Source organism: Rhinoderma darwinii, chromosome 3, assembly GCF_050947455.1.
Source record: "Rhinoderma darwinii isolate aRhiDar2 chromosome 3, aRhiDar2.hap1, whole genome shotgun sequence".
Classification (NCBI taxonomy): domain Eukaryota; kingdom Metazoa; phylum Chordata; class Amphibia; order Anura; family Rhinodermatidae; genus Rhinoderma; species Rhinoderma darwinii.
The window spans coordinates 229,493,901-229,514,040 of NC_134689.1; the positions used below are offsets into that span (position 1 = coordinate 229,493,901).

Sequence of the window (20,140 nt, forward strand, 5' to 3'; positions counted from 1 at the left end):
TTTGGCCGGAATATCCGCTGTGGAAATCCTGCACTGAAAATTTTTTTATGGATACTTACCATGGCAAAGCGTCTCTCTGACGTTCTGCAGCCCTGAGATGATGTTTCATCCCATGTGGCCAATCACAGGCTGCAGCAGTCACATAGGATAAAACCTCATCTCAGGAGGCAGGCCTGGATGAAGAAACACAGAATTCTGGGTAAGTATAAGATTATTTTTTTTCTGAGTTTTTCTCAGTGTTTTTTCTGCTCCGCATTTACGCAGCGTGTTGATAAGATTTGTTCAAATCTCATCAACTCTGCTGCTACTGTATTATGCTGTGGATTTTTCTTAACGAAATCCGATGCAGAAAATGTGCAGTATTTACAATATTTGGGAACTTACCCACACAGTGTTTTAGAAAACTGAAAAAAAGGGTATGGTAATTTTTTTTAATTTATTTTTTAAGCTGTGTAATTCTGGAAAGTCTATAGGTAAATCCATTTACTGTATTTTAACATGTATTTTGCATACATTTCACATTTCACAATACATATATACATAGTTGGCCCCTGTGTGCTCATCTTGGCCACCACTGATTCAGTGGAGAATTGTTTCATTTCCATGTGCCACATTTTTTATGTACATTTCTCATATACATGGAGCTGCCAATATCAATACATGATTTGTAAATAAGCACTTCGCACCCTGCCGCGAGATTTTTGCCATGCGTTTGATTCTTATCAATGGATGACCAGTAAAAACGTTATATTGGCTAAAGACTTAGTACATATTCCGACCTGTAGCTCTTCTTCTCAGCTTCTGGTCCTTGCTCATTGAGTACACCATCTTCCCCGCTACCTGTGCACTTCACAGAAGGTACAAGAAAATGTTTCTGTAGACAAAAAAACTAAAAATAAAATGTAATTACCACTGAAAATACTCGATGAACTCGTTTCTACAATAATTTGTATTTGAGTAAAGTATTAACTCTCTTTTCCCAACTCGGTAGGTTGAACAGCAATATTTTAGAAGCAAACCCCCCTCTTCCATAGAATGGCTACGCTCTGCATTTGCTTTGGTGTCTTTTAACTCTTCCCTCATACCATTTGTTCCAGCAATTCCCCCCCCCCTTTTTTGCTACTTTTTCGTTCTGCTTTCTCTTTTTCGCTTTTGCTTCCTCACACTAGTTCTACGATTTACAGCAGAGATTAACTGTTTTCTAGGTGGACTCTCTCTGCAACAATGATCTGATGTGTTAGCTCTTACTAATGAACAAATGCGTCCTCTTACTCCAACCTTTTTAATGTACCCAGTATCATACAGCTTTGTCCATTTACATTATGTTTTTACGGGCTAGTTTTGAAAAACTTCAATAAAAATAAATGACGGTAAAAATAGCTTATCAGTGAAATCACACGCACATTGATAGATTGCCTCACAGCTAAGAAGATGTATACATTTATAATATGTGAACACTGATTTAGTGTATTGTTGGACTTAGTGCTTTAGTGAGTTGTTCCAGTACAGGGTGTAGCTCTTTAGGGATAGTTGCGGACTATGCAACAGTCGTGGGACCTAAAACCATTAACTAAATTGCTTGTTACATATGTCTCTGAGTTGCAGTAGAAAACTCAACCATGTAGACATTACAAATTACTTAAAACACCCCACCACCACCGTTAGATAGTTTTGCATGCACGATCCCTACTGAGTGTCCATGTCCAATAAAGGACAAAAAAGGAATAAAATATTCTCTTACGTGCCCCCTATAGTTGGCTGCCCTGTAACACTAACCCCTAAAAACTCCCTACCAGCTGGATCTGTGCAAGGAGAATTTGTACCCTCTGAGAGGCAGTTAGGGTACATTCAGACGTGGCGGACGATTTTCGCTGCGGATTTTGCTGCAAATCCAAAATGGATTTAGCGGCAGATATGTTGTAGACTTCAGCCTGTGCATTGCAAAGGATGAAATCTGCAGTGCAAACCCGCTGCTTCTCCACAACAGAATGAGCTTGCTGTGGAATGTAAATCCTGCTCCGCAAACTATTTCCAGCATAATCTCTATAAAGCAATTAAATAGTCCGATACAAATAATATTGATTTTAGAGCCAATATATACTTTGGTGGGGATGACTTCTTTGCACAGGAACTGCATAGGTGACTCGTTCTTTCGCCATTCATTGAGGTCAAGCAGAGTGTTGTTGGCCATGATAAGTACAGCTTTGTCCTGATTTATTTTAGACGCTCTGTACATTTTCCTCAGTGTTCTTTTGAAATCTCGAATCTGATCCACACATTTTGAAGATGGCATCTTGGTAAACAATGAGTTCTATGGGAAATAAAATTCTTTAAGGAGTGAAAGGAAAATATAAGACACATACAATAGGAAACAGGATACCAACCTATAGTCTGGCTGCCCTCAGCATTTGCCCTGGTACTCTATAGCTGGCTGCCTTTACCAATTCCCCAGACTAGAAACAACCTTTTGTTTGATAAATATCCGCTTCTAGCAGCTTAAACAATTTAACCAATGTTCGGCTCTTTACACATAAAATTTACTAAAAGCATTCAATGTGAGCATCAATCTGTCAAACAACTCACTCGAACAGCAAGAAATATAATTTGTTGTATATTCTGGTACATTTTCTAGCAAACTGACACACAAAGTACAAATATAAATGCAATTACTCTACTCAACTGTCTTACGTCTATTTACCTTTTGGTTTTCTTTTTAAGTGTACTAAAAAACGCAGGCTGTTTTACTTTCCAGAACCACAATAAAACCTATATAAATGTCAAGGCACAGACATTAAAATGTCAGACCTATCCAAACTTATGGGTACATGTTTTCATACGTTTGCAAAGTATATGTTGGATTTATTTGGAGAGAAAAAAATGGCAAATAAGTCACTTCCACTTACATTAAAATCTGGCTGCCAATTATTGGGCAAACGAGCGTTCACAGAAGGCTCATTCCTGATAATTGCCCTGTATAAACAGGGAAACCATCAGCCGATCAACGAGCAAACGCTCGTATAGTTTTAAATATTGAAAATATTATCATTGTCGGCAGCACATCTCCCTGGGAGACGCACTGCCGACATGATAATGTATGGGGACGAGCGCTCGGAGAAACGAGTGCTCGTCCCCATACTAGCTCCTTCTGAGCATTATGGGCATGTGGCCGTGTAAAAGTACCTTCAGACGATTTTATTGACTCTTATCATTAAAATGTGTGGGCTAATAGCCCATTTGGACTTTTTCAGGCTCTTGACAAGAGTACTCGGTGCAGGTGAAGTGGTTACTGTTCTGTCCCTATTCACATTCCATCTCCTAATTTTTCCTAATACCATGTACTAGTATGTTTGAACCCTACGCCATGGCTGTTTTGCCACCACACCGTCACTCTGCTAAACAAAACTAAAATGGGTCGAAATACAGCCCAGGCAGTTTTAATGATACCCCTGAGGAGATATCTTTATAATACTGCTATTGAAACGCGTAGGGTTCAAACATACTTGTTGACAAGTTATATATGGTATAAGGAAAAATTAGGAGGTGGAATGTGAATAGGAACGGAACAGTAACCCTGAGTAACTGCTTCACCTGCAACGAGTAGTCTTGTCAAGAGCCTGAAAAAGTCCAAATTGACTAGTAGCCCACACATTTTAATGATATTTTTTTGTTTGTCCTAGGCAGATTAATGCATTCGCCAAATAGACGGATACTACAGTCATTAATTATATTTTCAGTTCACTTACAGTAAAGTATAATACTTTCTGCCTTCAAAAATATACATCTGAACAGAATTAGTATAAATCAAGCCTAAAATGGATGCCGAATAATGCAGTATATATGTACGGTATTAACCATCGAATAATATGACCAACCCCCCCCCCCCCCCCCAATAAAGCATTGATCTGCCACAATCGAATAATCACCTTTAGTGTCCCTTGTGCAGTGGTAATTTCTTGCAGTTGTGCTTCAGAGTTTTCTCGAAGAAGTCTCCAGTAATCTTTTGCACTTTGACCTTGAAAGTATGACAAAAGACTTTCCTGACCCATCCAATGTGTGATATTATTTTACAAATTCTGTGTTCAAACAAATTAACATTTTCCTGTCATGAGTTGATGTTATAACCTAGGAACTGCACCAAACTGCTGAGCAAAAGTTAAAAGGTCACATTTACACAAAAATATTGGGCCATTTTCCGTTATATATATTTTTTTAAACCGAAAACAGGAACTGATCCAATCAATAGAAATCCTTGCCAAACCTTCCCTTATAGGCTATGTTCACACAGAGGAATTTTTGTGGCGGAATCCTATGCGGATTCTGCTGCAAAAGGTCCACCTCCCATTCATTTCAATTGGAGCCGTATACTTCTTTTTCCCGCTTGCTGATTTTTTTCAGCTAGTGGACAGAAGAAGCGTCCTGCCCGATCTTCAGGCGGATTACGCCCAAACCTCCCATTGAAATGAATGGGAGTAGGAATCTACCTGCTGACGGCAGGAATGAGGCTATGTTCACACGCTTAGCAAAATACGTCTGAAAATACGGCGCTGTTTTCAAGGGAAAAAAAGCTCCTGATTTTCAGCCGTCTTTTAATGAAAGTAGCGTTTTTCGCTGCGTTTTTTACGGCTGTTTTTGGAGCTGTTTTTCTATTGAGTCAATGAAAAACGGCTCAAGAAGTGACATGCACTTCTTTTTACAAGGCTTTTTTTTTTTTGCGTGGATAAAAAACGCCCCGTGGCAATGGAACGCCGGTTTTCCCATTGAAACCGATGGGCAGATGTTTGGAGGCGTTCAGCCCCCACATTTTCAGCCGTTTTTCAGGGCGTTTACGGACCGAAAAAAGGCTTAAAATAGCACGTGTGAACATACCCTAATTCTGCAGCAGATTTTGTAGTGGGACCTGCAAAGCAAAATCCGCTGTGTGAACATAGCCTTAGATTGTTTCCCTTGTTCTTTTTTTCTAGAAACAGTTCTTGTTTTTTGTAAAACAAAATATTCTGATCCGATACGACCCACATAAATCAGTAGAATGAATTGACAGCGACACTAGGAAGGCTCCAAAGCCTGGATGGTCAGTCATAGACTAAATTAGAGCTGGCAGGAGGCAGAGTGGCACTGTATTTTTCGCGAGGCACCGTTACTTTAATTTAGTTTCAGTGAGGGTTCACAGTGATCGGACTCAGACCAATCACACATTATTGGTATATTCTAGAACAAAATAATAGGTAAAGTACAATTTAAATATTTCACTTTTCAAGTCTCCTGGGGTTCTCCACTATGTTTCTAAAGTTAAGAACACAAAAGTTACTTCTTACCTGTAAACTCAAGAAGCAAAGGGTGTACAGGATTTACTGGAACTTCATAGGAAGGATCAAGGAATTGTAGAGCCAATTGTTGACCGAGAAACCTGGAAAGTATTAGTTTAGTGTTGAGGAAACATGTCCCTAAAGAGAATTTCTCGTGTATTTAATTTGAGTTTAATTAATTAGATGTAAGTATGAAAAAAAATAATAATAATGTGTTTGTTCTTTATTTTTTTAAATGTATCTATCTATTTTTTTTTTTTAAACTTCTTTGGGAGCATCCATATCGAATGCACACACTTCCTTCCCATTTTATATGTACATACAGTACAGCAGGGTGATTACGCTTTATAGCAATTTAAATGAATAGGGTTTATAGATGATAAATGTCAGGTAAGTGATGGAGTACAGCACCCTCCCAAGGGACCAGGGAGTGACAGCGGAGATGCACACAGCGTTAATGTCGTATTACACGGTCCTATATAGGCCGTGAAAACGAGTGCCGATCAAAGAGGCAGCTCGTTGATCTGGTGCTCATTTGCTCCTTTCACAAGGAGCAATGATTGGTGATGTATGGGGAAGAGTGTTTGTTACTACAATCGTTCGTCTCCATACATTTCCATGATGTCGGCATCATGTCTCCCTGTTTACACAAGGAAATGTGCTGCCGACAACAATAATATTAATGCTACATAAACTAGCAAATCGGCCGATGAAGAGTGTGTGCTCGTTCATTGGCTGATCGTTGACATTTACACAGGGCAATGATCGGGAACGAGTATGCATATGAACGCTCGTTTACCCAATTATTGGCCCGTGTGAAAGGGCCTTTAGGCTGGGTTTAGGAAATGACACAGGGAAGACAGAAAATAAAAAGGGGGGAAATGAGGGAGGGGGATAACCAACAACTTACATATTTTATTTGGCTGAACATGCATATAAAACAATTCCAACAATCAGAAAAAAATCTGAAAGTGCCTGAGTGTTTTTGAAAAAAAATAAAAATAGGTCATGGGTGCGTTTTAAAAGAGAAATTAACGTTTACCAATGAACCCCAACGTTAACGGAAGAGATATTAGGTTAAGAAAAAGAGCCTTGCCATTGAAACCATAAATCCTTATATCATGGAACCTTGTCTTCTAGAATTGCCATAACATGTTCAAAGATCTGAATAACATTAAGCTTCAAATTAGTTCTCTGAAAAGTAATAGAAAGAGACTTACAATTTTTAGCAATAGTCCACCTTGTGGTGGAAAGGAAATGTGTCAATAGTTTGTGCTATTTTTTAACCCCTAGGCGACATGTCACATACGTGACGGTCGCCAAGGGGAAGTATGGAACGCGCTGACGAGTTGCGCGTGCTCCATACCGAGCGGGTGTCAGCTGTATGTTACAGCTGACACCCCAGTGCAACGGGCGGAATCGAAGATCACTTTGATTCCGCCTGTTTAATAATATAAATGCCACGATAAATAGCGACCACAGCATTTAAGCCGTTAACCTAGGGGGGGGTGGCCCCCTCTGATGTGCCATCGGACCCCCGACCCCATAAATATTTTTTTTATGTTTCCGAGTACACTATATGGCACATTAAATAATGTCGTGAAAAACGACAACTCATCCAGCAAAAAACAAGCCCTCATACAGTCAACGGGAAAAAAAAAAAAAATATGGCTTTTGGAATGCGGGGAGGAAAAACGAAAATGAAAATAAAAGAAATGGCTGCGTCTCCAAGGGGTTAATTTTAGAGACATTTGGCATCAGAGTATAATGTAGCGCTGCCAAGCGGGAAAAAGCAGACATGAAGGTTCATATTCGCCCGGATCAGTGCAAAAGTATTCACACCTCTTAGTGTTTTTTTCTGTTTTGTTGCATTACAAACTAGAATTTAATATGGATTTTAAATATGATTTTATGTAGTGGACCTGACAAACAAGTCCAAATTGTTACTGTGAAATGAAAAAAACAATGCCTTTAACAAAATTTAAAAAAAGCTGTAACATTGTATTCACCCCTTTGCTATAAAACCCCTAAAAAATGTCTGGTCAATAATTAGTTAAATAGGGTCCCCTGTGTTCAAAGTGTCAAAACCTAACATCATTAAGCAACAACATGAAGACCACGGAGCTCTACAAACAGGTCAAAGACAAAGTTGTGAAGAAGTATAGATCAGGGTTGGGTCTTAAACATATATCCCAAACAATTAAATCCATAATAACTAAATGGAAAAATATGGCAGAACTACAAACCTGACAAGAAAGGGTCATCCACTAAAACTCACAAACTGGGCAAGAAGGGAATTATTCATAGCTGCAACAAATTCACCAACGATAACACGAAGGTGCTCCAAAGATCCACAGCGGAGATGGAAATATCTGTCCGTAGGAACACTATAAGCCGTACACTCCACAGAGAGAGGCTTTACGGAAGAGTGGCCAGGAAAAAAGCCATTACTTAAAGAAAAATATAAGAAATCACATTGTGAGTTTGCTAAACAGCATGTTGCAGACTACCCAAACACATGGAAGGAGGTTCTCTGGTCAGATGAGACTAAAATGTAACTTTTTATCCATCATAGGAAAGTCTGTGTGTGGCACAAACCCAACACTTCCCATCACCCCAAGAACACCATTCCCACAGTGAAGCATGGTGGTGGCAGGATCATGCTGTAGGGATGCTTTTCTTCGGCAGAGACTGGAAAACTAGTCAGGATTGAAGGAAAGATGGATGGCACTAAATACAGGGTAATTATTGAGGAAAAACGGTTTTGGTCTGCCAGAGATTTGATATTGGGACAGAGGTTTACCTTCCAGCAGGACAATGACTCTAAACATACTGGTAAAGTGACACTGGAGTGGTTTAAGGAGAAACATTTAAATGTGTTGGAATGACCTAGTCAAAGCCCAGAACTCAATCCAATTTACAATCTGTGGCTAGACTTGAAGACTGCTGGACACCAATGCAACCCATCTAACGTGAAGGCGTAGGATCAGTTTTGCCTGAAAGAACAAGCAAATTGCCCAGTGTCTAGATGTGCTAAACTAATAGAGACATTCCCCAAGAGACTTACACTACATCTGTAATAGCAGCAGAAGGTGGCTCCAAGTAATGACTTTCAGGGGTGAATTCTTATACACATAAAAGTTCTCTGTTTTTTTTCTCTTAATTATTGTCTGTGTTACAGTAAAAAAATGCTTTGCACCTTCACAGTGTTAGGCATGTTGTGTAAATCGAATGGTACTAACCCCCAAATACCTATTTTAATTCAAGGTTGTAACGCAACAAAACAGGGGAGAAAAACAGGGTGAATCCTTTCACAAGGCACTGTATATTCTTCCACATCTGCTGCCAAATAAAATAACCAGGACTAGGGCCAATCTCTCTCCCATACTGAGACAGGAGCGGGAATCAGTAGACCCCAGGTTTTAGAGTAAAGAGATTGACCTTTAATTTTTAGGTGCTGATATGCATATATTTTCAAATGTAGTATTTCAAGATATTTTTTATGTAGATTGTCACTAAAAAAAACACCCATTATTGATGATACATTCCCTTTAAGCCTTGAATAAGAGTCCTGTGGGGCGCAAAACATCCGTAAGCCACTACATTGCAATTTGGACCTATGAACCTCTTCAATACTGTGCACCACGTGTGTGAATAGCTCACCTATGTGTATTACCTAAGAAAGTTTAAAATTAGTTTAAACCTAAGTAAACTTTAGTAACTAATGTTAGCTGTCATTACATCTTCCATATCTACAAGTTTTATAATTATTATTTATCCTATAGATAAATAGGTACATAGTAAAACATATTAGTAGAGGTCTGACTGTACTGTCAGGACTGGTTTTATAGAAAATAAGACCCTGGGTTAGAGGCAAAGTAGGGTCTTTAACAGTGGCGTAACTACCGCCGTAGCAGCCGTAGCGGCTGCTACGGGGCCCCCACCATGGCCGGCGGCTCCACTAGCAGCTGCTATGGCTGCTACAGCGCGACGCCACTGAACACTACGGCAGAGCACGGAGGTATCTCCCCGCTCTGCCATTAAACTAAAGACATGTATCCCCTATCCACAGGATAGGGGATACATGTGTGATCGCTGGCATTGATAGGGAGAACGGGGGACTGAAAGTCCCCCAATGTTCTCCATCACAAACCTCGGACTTTCGGGGTCTGTGTCGGCAGCTCCGTAGAAATGAATGGAGCGCCGGTCGCGCTTGTGCGCATACGTGACCAGCGCTCCTTTCATTTTTATTGAGCTGCGCAGATGCCGGAAGTCAGAGGTTAGTCATGGAGAACTTCAGGGGACTTTCGGTCCCCCGTTCTCCCTATCGCTGCCAGCGATCACACATGTATCCCCTATCCTGTGGATAGGGGATGCATGGCGTTACCTACAGGGGGGGACTCTGCATGGCGTTACCCTCAAGGGGGGGGACTCTGCATGGCGTTACCTACAGGGGGGAGGACTCTGCATGGCGTTACCTACAGGGGGGGGACTCTGCATGGCGTCACCTACAGGGGGGGACTCTGCATGGCGTTACCTACAGGGGGGGAGATTCTGCATGGCGTTACCTACAAGGGGGGGACTCTGCATGGCGTTACCTACTTGGGGGACTCTGCATGGCGTTACCTACAGGGGGGGGGACTCTGCATGGCGTTACCTACAGGGGGGGACTCTGTATGGCGTTACCTACAGGGGGGGTAATCTGCATGGCGTTACCTACAGGGGGGGACTCTGTATGGCGTTCTCTACAGGGGGGGGGACTCTGTATGGCGTTACCTAAAGGGGGGGAATCTGCATGGCGTTACCTACAGGGGGACGGACTCTGCATGGCGTTACCTACAGGGGGGGACTCTGTATGGCGTTACCTACAGGGGGGGGACTCTGTATGGCGTTACCTACAGGGGGGGACTCTGTATGGCATTACCTACAGGGGGGGGGACTCTGTATGGCATTACCTACAGGGGGGGACACTCTGTATGGCGTTACCTACAGGGGGGGGACTCTGTATGGCGTTACCTAAAGGTGGGGACTCTGCATGGCGTTACCTACAGGGGGGGACTCTGCATGGCGTTACCTACAGGGGGGGACTCTGCATGGCGTTACCTACAGGGGGGACTCTGCATAGCGTTACCTACAGGGGGGGACTCTGCATGGCGTTACCGACAGGGGGCGACTCTGCATGGCGTTACCTACAGGGGGGGACTCTGCATGGCGTTACCTACAGGGGGGGACTCTGCATGGCGTTCTCTACAGAGGGGGCTGTATGGCGTTATCTACAGGGGGGACTGTAAAAAAAGGCACTATCTACAAGGGGGGGGGGCTGTGTGACACCCAGGGGAGGGGGGGCCCCAGTCAAAAGTTTGCTATGGGGCCCAGTCTTTCCTAGTTACGCCCCTGGTCTTTAACCACCATTTTTATACCAATAGCGAATTATACCAATAGGGAATTTAGATCGTGAGCCCCAATTGGGACAGTAAGTAAGGAACTCTGTACAGCGTTGCGGAATATGTTGGCGCTGTATAAGTAACAGAAATAAATAAATAAATTTTGTCTGCTTATATAAATACATATGTATGCATGAGCTACCAGAATATTTATACAAGAGTACCATCATACAATGCTAAATAATACTTTCATACTGTGCCCACAGAATACTGTCAGTCAGCGCCCAAACAATATCCCTATACATTCCTAAATTATACCTCCATACAGTATCCAATAAAGTTAACACATTATTTGAACCACATGGTGAATGGCATGAGAAAAAGAAGTAAACAACTAAATTGTTTTTTTTCATCCCCCTTCCCCAAAAAATGGAATTAAAGTTAATCAATAAGTCCCATGTACCCCAAAATGGTACCAATTAAAACGGCATCTCGTCCCGCAAAAAACAGAAAAATAAAAAAATTAAGGCTCTTGGACTGCAGCAATGCAAAAACAAATTATTTTCTTTTAAACTGATTTTTTATTATGCAAAAGTAGTGAAACATAAAATACCTATACATATTTGGTATCGCCATAATCAAATCTACCCATAGAATGAAGGTAACATGTTATTTACGCTGCACAAGGAATGGTATAAATTTAAAACTCAAAAAAATAATAGTGGAATTGTTTTTTTCCCCATTCCGCTACCAAAAATTGTAATAATAGTTAATCAATAAACTACATGTACCTCAAATTTGTGCCATTGAAAAACACAATTCATCCCGCAAAAAAACAATTCCTCACACAGCTATGTAGATGGAAAAAGAAAAAAGGTATGGCTCTTTAAATGTGACGATAAAAAAAACAATTATTGCTTGGACATTAAGGGCCAAAATAGGCCGGTCATTAAAGGGTTAATGGCAAGGAAATCAGAATGGGGTAGTCTGATTTTCTATTCAAAGCTAATCAGCCATAAAAGGTTAATGGCTCGTTCAGATATGTCTGGAGGTCAGCATCAGTTCCCTTCAGCTTTTTATAGGAACGTTGCAGGAAAACTGACGGCACAACAGATCTAAAATTTTTTCTACTGGATTGGCCATGCCCTAAGCATTGACGCCGGACGTCTATAAAAAGTGTCAGTCCTCAAATTCCGCTAGGTGGGACCATTGCGTCAATGTCTTGACAGATGGGAAGGATGGATACCAAATATACAGTAGATCCTTTACACCCATCCAGGCAGACTGTTTCACAGGTGGATATATGTGAACAAGGCCTAATATAAGACAAGTAAACATGTATAAAGTTAATATCTTAATAAATAGTTTTCATTAAAAACAGCTTTCCAGTATGGGTAATAATAGTATTGTGTTAAATATGAATTATGTTTTTCTGTATACATTGGTAGTGTACATTTTAAGATGAACAATGAGTGAGTTGTACAACTTTTTCTTACTTTTGTAGTTGTAAAACATGGGGTTCCAAATCAGCCTCCTCTTCCACTACTTCACCTCTTCTATCTTGAACTGTTCCTTCTGCGTCTTCGGTAGGTGGGTAGAGTGTTTCCTGTTCTTTTTCTACATTGCTATTAAAACTGTATGACAAATCCATCTTTGCCAATGTCAATAAGGAAAAATGGCCCAGGCCAGAATGGGCACCTAAACATTGAAATGCATTAGCTGCAAATAAATACACTGAAAGCATGTGTCAAATATGCCGCACATTGTGTCTGACAGTTTATGAAGAGTTGCCCCAGCTATCATCTGTTCGCTATCAGAATGACTCTACTGGAATCCCCTGGTATCAGCTCTCATCGCCCAGGGAAGTTTCGTCCGACCCCCCATTTCCCCTGAAGCCACCATGTGATACATAGCCAGACTGAGTCCACCAGTGCAGGTGACACTCCTAGCAACTTTCTGTTTAGAGAGGTGTTCCTTGCAGGTGGACCCCCATCTATGGCATATGAATAATCCCTTTAAAGGGGTTCAAAACATTCTATACATTCTGCTATTATAATTTGAACAGACATAATATTGCAACTCTTTAACCCCTTAGTGACCACCAATACGCCTTTTCACGTGAGTCACTAATGGGCTTTTGGCTAGGCTGACGCCTTTTCACGTCAGCCTAGTCTAAGTCCTGCACGGGTCTCCCGTGCAGGCAGGAGCCGGGGCTCTGCTGTCTGATGACAGCTGAGCTCCTGCTCCAACGCCCGCGATCGAAGTTTACTTCGATCGCGGCCGTTTAACCCGTTAAATGCCGCCGTCAATAGCGACCGCGGCATTTAACTTTGTTTACAGAGGGAGTGCGCTCCCTCTGTCACCCATCGGCGGCCCGCGAATGAAATCGCGGGTCTCCGATGGGGTGTCATGGCAGCCGGGGGCTTGATAAAAGCCCCCAGGTCTGCCCTGGACATATTCCTGTTAGGACGCGCCGGAGGCACGTCCTAACAGATTGCCTGTCAGATTTACACTGACAGGCAATAATGCTCTGGTATACGAAGTATACCAGAGCATTATAGCAGCGATTGGAATATCGCACAGTAAAGTCCCCTAGTGGGACTAGTGAAATCAGTCATCAAAGTGAAATAAAGATTATTAATAAAAAGTACAGTAAAAAAATAAATAAAACCATTTTTTTCCATAAAAAGTGGTTTTATTCAGTAAAAGTGTAAAAAAAAAAAAAAAGTGCACATATGTGGTATCGCCGCGACCGTAATGACTCCATTAATAAAGTTAATAGGTAATTTAAACCGCAAAGTGAACACCGTAAAAAAAAACGCAAAAAACCATGGCGAAATTGCAATTTTTTTCCATTGCCCCCCAAAAAAGTCATAATAAAAATGAATCAATAAGTCCCATGTACCCCAAAACAGTACCATTCAAAACTAAGTCTTGTCCCACAGAAAACAAGCCCAAAAAATCACTACATTGATGGAAAAATAAAAAAATTACGGCTCTTGGAAAGCGACGATGCAAAAGCAAATAATTTTAGTTCAAAAGTGTTTTTATTGTGCAAAAGTCGTAAAACATAAAAAAACCTCTACATATGTGGTATCGCCGTAATCGTACCGACCCATAGAATAAAGGTAACATGTTATTTACCCCGCATAGTGAACGGCGTCAATTTAAAAAACGCATAGAACAATGGCGGAATTTCAGTTTTTTTTTATAATCCCCCCCAAAAAGGTTAATAAAAGTTAATATAAAAATTATATGTACCCAAAAATGGTGCCATTAAAAAGCACAACTAATCCTGCAAAAAACAAGTCCTCATACAGCTATGTAGACGAAAAAATAAAAAAGTTATAGCTCTTTGAATGCGACTATAGAAAAACGAATAAAATAGCTTGGTTATTAGGGCCTAAAATGGGCTGGTCACTAAGGGGTTAATATAGTTTTTATACCAATTCAGTCCCTGAAAAGTTGGGAATTCTACTTTCTAAAGTCCCCTTAACCACGTACGTACGTACGTACGTACGTACGTACGTACGTACGTACGTATGTACGTTTATCGTTATCTATGCACAATCATATATGGAGATGAAGTGGATAATCCTTAGTCCTCAGCCAGGGTCCTCAATATCAGGGATTGAAATACAAAGTATATTATAAAGACTACGTGTCCGATTATATGAGCTTTATTTATATAAACATTTATATGAAATTCAAAAAGTATAAACACATTTTTGTAGATATCGTAGATAGGTGGAACTGTCTATACTGGAAGCTTTTGTAATCTATATCATTTATATCTACATAAATAAATTCAAATTTATATATATATATATATATATATTACATTTATAAATTTATTTCTCTTTTCAACCTATTACAAGGTTCAACAATCTCTCAACTCGACACAGAGGTTTGTAATGCTGCAGGTAGGATGTTGGGGTGGGGGGAATCAGATCCTGCATCCAAATTCTAATATGTCCTACTATTATTTATACTCGTATTAGTAATAATTGAGAAATTCAACTGCACTTACTGTCAGGTCCCGCTGAAAACTCGATAGCTGTCTTATGGTAACACATCAGGTAAAATACTTCACGGGGTTCTGCCTGGCTGAAATATAAAAAGTGCAGTCTTTAAATGATATGTCATTGATGGATGGATGTCAGCGTCTTGCCAATGTTTGCTCATAAAGTGCCACACATACAAAGACATTTGTGTGTTTGCCCAGGTTGTGGTTTATTGAACTGCAGTGTCTGTGAAACAAATGCATCGACATAGCAACTTCGGAGAATAGGCTTCCAAAAATCAGATTTCCATTTTATATAACCATGTGTGAATGCCACTTTGTTTAAAGCCAAAGATAAATATATTTACTATTCAATTTGTATGTTGCCAGATATGTTACATACAATTCAATCAATGCTCTCTAATGGGCTGTGTAAACAAGCGCCGGTCAACGACACAGCTCCGATCACACAGAGCAATGATTGCTTACGTATAGGGACGATCTCTCGTCCTCATACATTTTCATCATATCGGCAGCGCATCTTCCTCATTGCATCGGGAGATGTGCTGCTGACAATGATGATTTTTAATTCTGCATCAACGAGCAGATCAGCTGATGAACAAGCATTTGCTCGTTCATCGGCTGATCATTGCCCTTATTACACAGGGCAATGATCGGAAATGAGTGTTCATAAGGATAAAAGCGGACATTCACCATTAATATGTGTGAAAATTTGCAGTAATTTGGGTATTTATCAGATCTGTGATTAAATCTCATTTTTGGGTTAGCAGCTTGTGATTTGGATTCGAAAATTCAGTATGGTTACAGAATCGCAGCAACCAGCAATTTTATGTAGGTCTACGGCAGTGGTTCCCAACCGGGGTGCTGTCCAGGGGTGCCGCGGCACTCCGCTCATCCAAATGACAATTTATTTATTTTACTACAAGCTCCGCCCCCGTAGCAGACATGACGCGCGGACGTCTGTTACGAGTACCGTCCACCGCTTCCCACTAGAAGCCTGACGGAGGGAGAGGAGCCATTAACGCTGGGCAGGGTAAGTGTTTTTTTTATTTACTTTGTTAGCAGTTGTGTGAGAAATGGAGCCAGAATGCCGGAAGTTGTAGTCCTCTCCTCTCATACCTCCTCTCTGTAATGTCCTCTGATATCCCATAATAACAGTCTGGACATGCTGGTAGTTGTAGTCCTCTCCTCTTATACCTCCTCTCTGTAATGTCCTCTGATATCCCATAATAACAGTCTGGACATGCTGGTAGTTGTAGTCCTCTCCTCTTATACCTCCTCTCTGTAATGTCCTCTGATATCCCATAATAACAGTCTGGACATGCTGGTAGTTGTAGTCCTCTCCTCTTATACCTCCTCTCTGTAATGTCCTCTGATATCCCATAATAACAGTCTGGACATGCTGGTAGTTGTAGTCCTCTCCTCTTATACCTCCTCTCTGTAATGTCCTCTGATATCCCATAATAACAGTCTGGACATGCTGGGAGTTGTAGTCCTCTCCTCTCATACCTCCTCTCTGTAATGTCCTCTGATATCCCATAATAACAGTCTGGACATGCTAGTAGTTGTAGTCCTCTCCTCTTATACCTCCTCTCTGTAATGTCCTCTGATATCCCATAATAACAGTCTGGACATGCTGGTAGTTGTAGTCCTCTCCTCTTATACCTCCTCTCTGTAATGTCCTCTGATATCCCATAATAACAGTCTGAACATGCTGGTAGTTGTAGTCCTCTCCTCTCATACCTCCTCTCTGTAATGTCCTCTGATATCCCATAATAACAGTCTGGACATGCTGGTAGTTGTAGTCCTCTCCTCTTATACCTCCTCTCTGTAATGTCCTCTGATATCCCATAATAACAGTCTGGACATGCTGGTAGTTGTAGTCCTCTCCTCTTATACCTCCTCTCTGTAATGTCCTCTGATATCCCATAATAACAGTCTGGACATGCTGGTAGTTGTAGTCCTCTCCTCTTATACCTCCTCTCTGTAATGTCCTCTGATATCCCATAATAACAGTCTGGACATGCTGGGAGTTGTAGTCCTCTCCTCTCATACCTCCTCTCTGTAATGTCCTCTGATATCCCATAATAACAGTCTGGACATGCTAGTAGTTGTAGTCCTCTCCTCTTATACCTCCTCTCTGTAATGTCCTCTGATATCCCATAATAACAGTCTGGACATGCTGGTAGTTGTAGTCCTCTCCTCTTATACCTCCTCTCTGTAATGTCCTCTGATATCCCATAATAACAGTCTGAACATGCTGGTAGTTGTAGTCCTCTCCTCTCATACCTCCTCTCTGTAATGTCCTCTGATATCCCATAATAACAGTCTGGACATGCTGGTAGTTGTAGTCCTCTCCTCTTATACCTCCTCTCTGTAATGTCCTCTGATATCCCATAATAACAGTCTGGACATGCTGGTAGTTGTAGTCCTCTCCTCTTATACCTCCTCTCTGTAATGTCCTCTGATATCCCATAATAACAGTCTGGACATGCTGGTAGTTGTAGTCCTCTCCTCTTATACCTCCTCTCTGTAATGTCCTCTGATATCCCATAATAACAGTCTGGACATGCTGGTAGTTGTAGTCCTCTCCTCTTATACCTCCTCTCTGTAATGTCCTCTGATATCCCATAATAACAGTCTGGACATGCTGGGAGTTGTAGTCCTCTCCTCTCATACCTCCTCTCTGTAATGTCCTCTGATATCCCATAATAACAGTCTGGACATGCTGGTAGTTGTAGTCCTCTCCTCTTATATCTCCTCTCTGTAATGTCCTCTGATATCCCATAATAACAGTCTGGACATGCTGGTAGTTGTAGTCCTCTCCTCTTATACCTCCTCTCTGTAATGTCCTCTGATATCCCATAATAACAGTCTGAACATGCTGGTAGTTGTAGTCCTCTCCTCTCATACCTCCTCTCTGTAATGTCCTCTGATATCCCATAATAACAGTCTGGACATGCTGGTAGTTGTAGTCCTCTCCTCTTATACCTCCTCTCTGTAATGTCCTCTGATATCCCATAATAACAGTCTGGACATGCTGGTAGTTGTAGTCCTCTCCTCTTTTACCTCCTCTCTGTAATGTCCTCTGATATCCCATAATAACAGTCTGGACATGCTGGTAGTTGTAGTCCTCTCCTCTTATACCTCCTCTCTGTAATGTCCTCTGATATCCCATAATAACAGTCTGGACATGCTGGTAGTTGTAGTCCTCTCCTCTTATACCTCCTCTCTGTAATGTCCTCTGATATCCCATAATAACAGTCTGAACATGCTGGTAGTTGTAGTCCTCTCCTCTTATACCTCCTCTCTGTAATGTCCTCTGATATCCCATAATAACAGTCTGGACATGCTGGTAGTTGTAGTCCTCTCCTCTTATACCTCCTCTCTGTAATGTCCTCTGATATCCTATAATAACAGTCTGAACATGCTGGTAGTTGTAGTTCTCTCCTCTTATACCTCCTCTCTGTAATGTCCTCTGATATCACATAATAACGTTCTGGACATGCTGGTAGTTGTAGTTCTCTCCTCTTATACCTCCTCTTGTAATGTCCTCTGATATCCCATAATAACAGTCTGGACATGCTGGGAGTTGTAGGTCTCTCCTCTTATACCTCCTCCCTGTAATGTCCTCTGATATCCCATAATAACAGTCTGGACATGCTGGGAGTTGTAGTTCTCTCCTCTTATACCTCCTCTTGTAATGTCCTCTGATATCCCATAATAACAGTCTGGACATGCTGGGAGTTGTAGGTCTCTCCTCTTATACCTCCTCCCTGTAATGTCCTCTGATATCCCATAATAACAGTCTGGACATGCTGGGAGTTGTAGTTCTCTCCTCTTATACCTCCTCTTGTAATGTCCTCTGATATCCCATAATAACAGTCTGGACATGCTGGAAGTTGTAGTTCTCTCCTCTTATACCTCCTCCCTGTAATGTCCTCTGATATCCCATAATAACATCCTGGATATGCTGGTAGTTGTAGTTCTCTCCTCTTATACCCCCTCCCTGTAATGTCCTCTGATATCCCATAATAATAGTCTGGACATGCTGGGAGTTGTAGTTCTCTCCTCTTATACCTCCTCCCTGTAATGTCCTCTGATATCCCATAATAACAGCCTGGACATGCTGGGAGTTGTCGGTCTCTCCTCTTATACCTCCTCCCTGTAATGTCCTCTGATATCCCATAATAACAGCCTGGACATGCTGGGAGTTGTAGGTCTCTCCTCTTATACCTCCTCCCTGTAATGTCCTCTGATATCCCATAATAACAGTCTGGACATGCTGGGAGTTGTAGGTCTCTCCTCTTATACCTCCTCCCTGTAATGTCCTCTGATATCCCATAATAACAGCCTGGACATGCTGGAAGTTGTAGTCCTCTCCTCTTATACTTCCTCTCTGTAATGTCCTCTGATATCCCATAATAACGTCCTGAACATGCTGGTAGTTGTAGTTCTCTCCTCTTATACCTCCTCCTGTAATGTCCTCTGATATCCCATAATAACGTCCTGAACATGCTGGTAGTTGTAGTTCTCTCCTCTTATACCTCCTCCTGTAATGTCCTCTGATATCCCATAATAACATCCTGGATATGCTGGTAGTTGTAGTTCTCTCCTCTTATACCTCCTCCCTGTAATGTCCTCTGATATCCCATAATAATAGTCTGGACATACTGGGAGTTGTAGGTCTCTCCTCTTATACCTCCTCCCTGTAATGTCCTCTGATATCCCATAATAACAGTCTGGACATGCTGGGAGTTGTAGGTCTCTCCTCTTATACCTCCTCCCTGTAATGTCCTCTGATATCCCATAATAACAGCCTGGACATGCTGGAAGTTGTAGTCCTCTCCTCTTATACTTCCTCTCTGTAATGTCCTCTGATATCCCATAATAACGTCCTGAACATGCTGGTAGTTGTAGTTCTCTCCTCATACCTCCTCCTGTAATGTCCTCTGATATCCCATAATAACAGCCTGGACATGCTGGTAGTTGTAGTCCTCTCCTCTTATACCTCCTCCTGTAATGTCCTCTAAAATACCATAATAACAGCCTGGACATGCTGGTAGTTGTAGTCCTCTCCTCTTATACCTCCTCTCTGTAATGTCCTCTGATATCCCATAATAACGTCCTGGACATGCTGGTAGTTGTAGTTCTCTTCTTTTATACCTCCTCCTGTAATGTCCTCTAAAATCCCATAATAACAGCCTGGACATGCTGGTAGTTGTAGTTCTCTCCTCTTATACCTCCTCCCTGTAATGTCCTCTGATATCCCATAATAACAGCCTGGACATGCTGGGAGTTGTCGGTCTCTCCTCTTATACCTCCTCCCTGTAATGTCCTCTGATATCCTATAATAACAGCCTGGACATGCTGGGAGTTGTAGGTCTCTCCTCTTATACCTCCTCCCTGTAATGTCCTCTGATATCCCA

The 20,140-nt window shown here is 41.5% G+C and overlaps 1 protein-coding gene and 1 long non-coding RNA gene across 3 annotated transcripts in view; one reads left to right on the top strand and one right to left on the bottom strand.

Moving 5' to 3' along the window:
* TSGA13 (testis specific 13) overlaps nucleotides 1–15,256 on the bottom strand; it is a 30,488-nt gene extending 15,232 nt beyond the window's left edge. Inside the window, exons 1-7 of one of the 2 annotated variants that reach the window (XM_075855094.1) lie at nucleotides 15,180–15,256; nucleotides 14,718–14,794; nucleotides 12,184–12,385; nucleotides 5,313–5,404; nucleotides 3,924–4,012; nucleotides 2,102–2,311; nucleotides 780–874 (exon numbers count right to left, since the gene is read on the bottom strand). In XM_075855094.1, the coding sequence (XP_075711209.1) occupies nucleotides 780–874; nucleotides 2,102–2,311; nucleotides 3,924–4,012; nucleotides 5,313–5,404; nucleotides 12,184–12,385; nucleotides 14,718–14,794; nucleotides 15,180–15,205 (791 nt within the window). In that variant the 5' untranslated portion in view covers nucleotides 15,206–15,256. Of the gene's footprint in view, nucleotides 1–779; nucleotides 890–2,101; nucleotides 2,312–3,923; nucleotides 4,013–5,312; nucleotides 5,405–12,183; nucleotides 12,386–14,717; nucleotides 14,795–15,179 lie in introns of both variants that reach the window. The other variant, XM_075855092.1, reaches the window with a different exon arrangement.
* A 443-nt stretch (nucleotides 15,257–15,699) lies between these two features.
* Nucleotides 15,700–20,140, top strand: part of LOC142747982 (uncharacterized) — an 81,221-nt gene continuing 76,780 nt past the window's right edge. The window contains exon 1 of the long non-coding RNA XR_012882111.1: nucleotides 15,700–15,744. This is a non-coding gene — a long non-coding RNA (uncharacterized LOC142747982). The remainder of the gene's footprint in view (nucleotides 15,745–20,140) is intronic.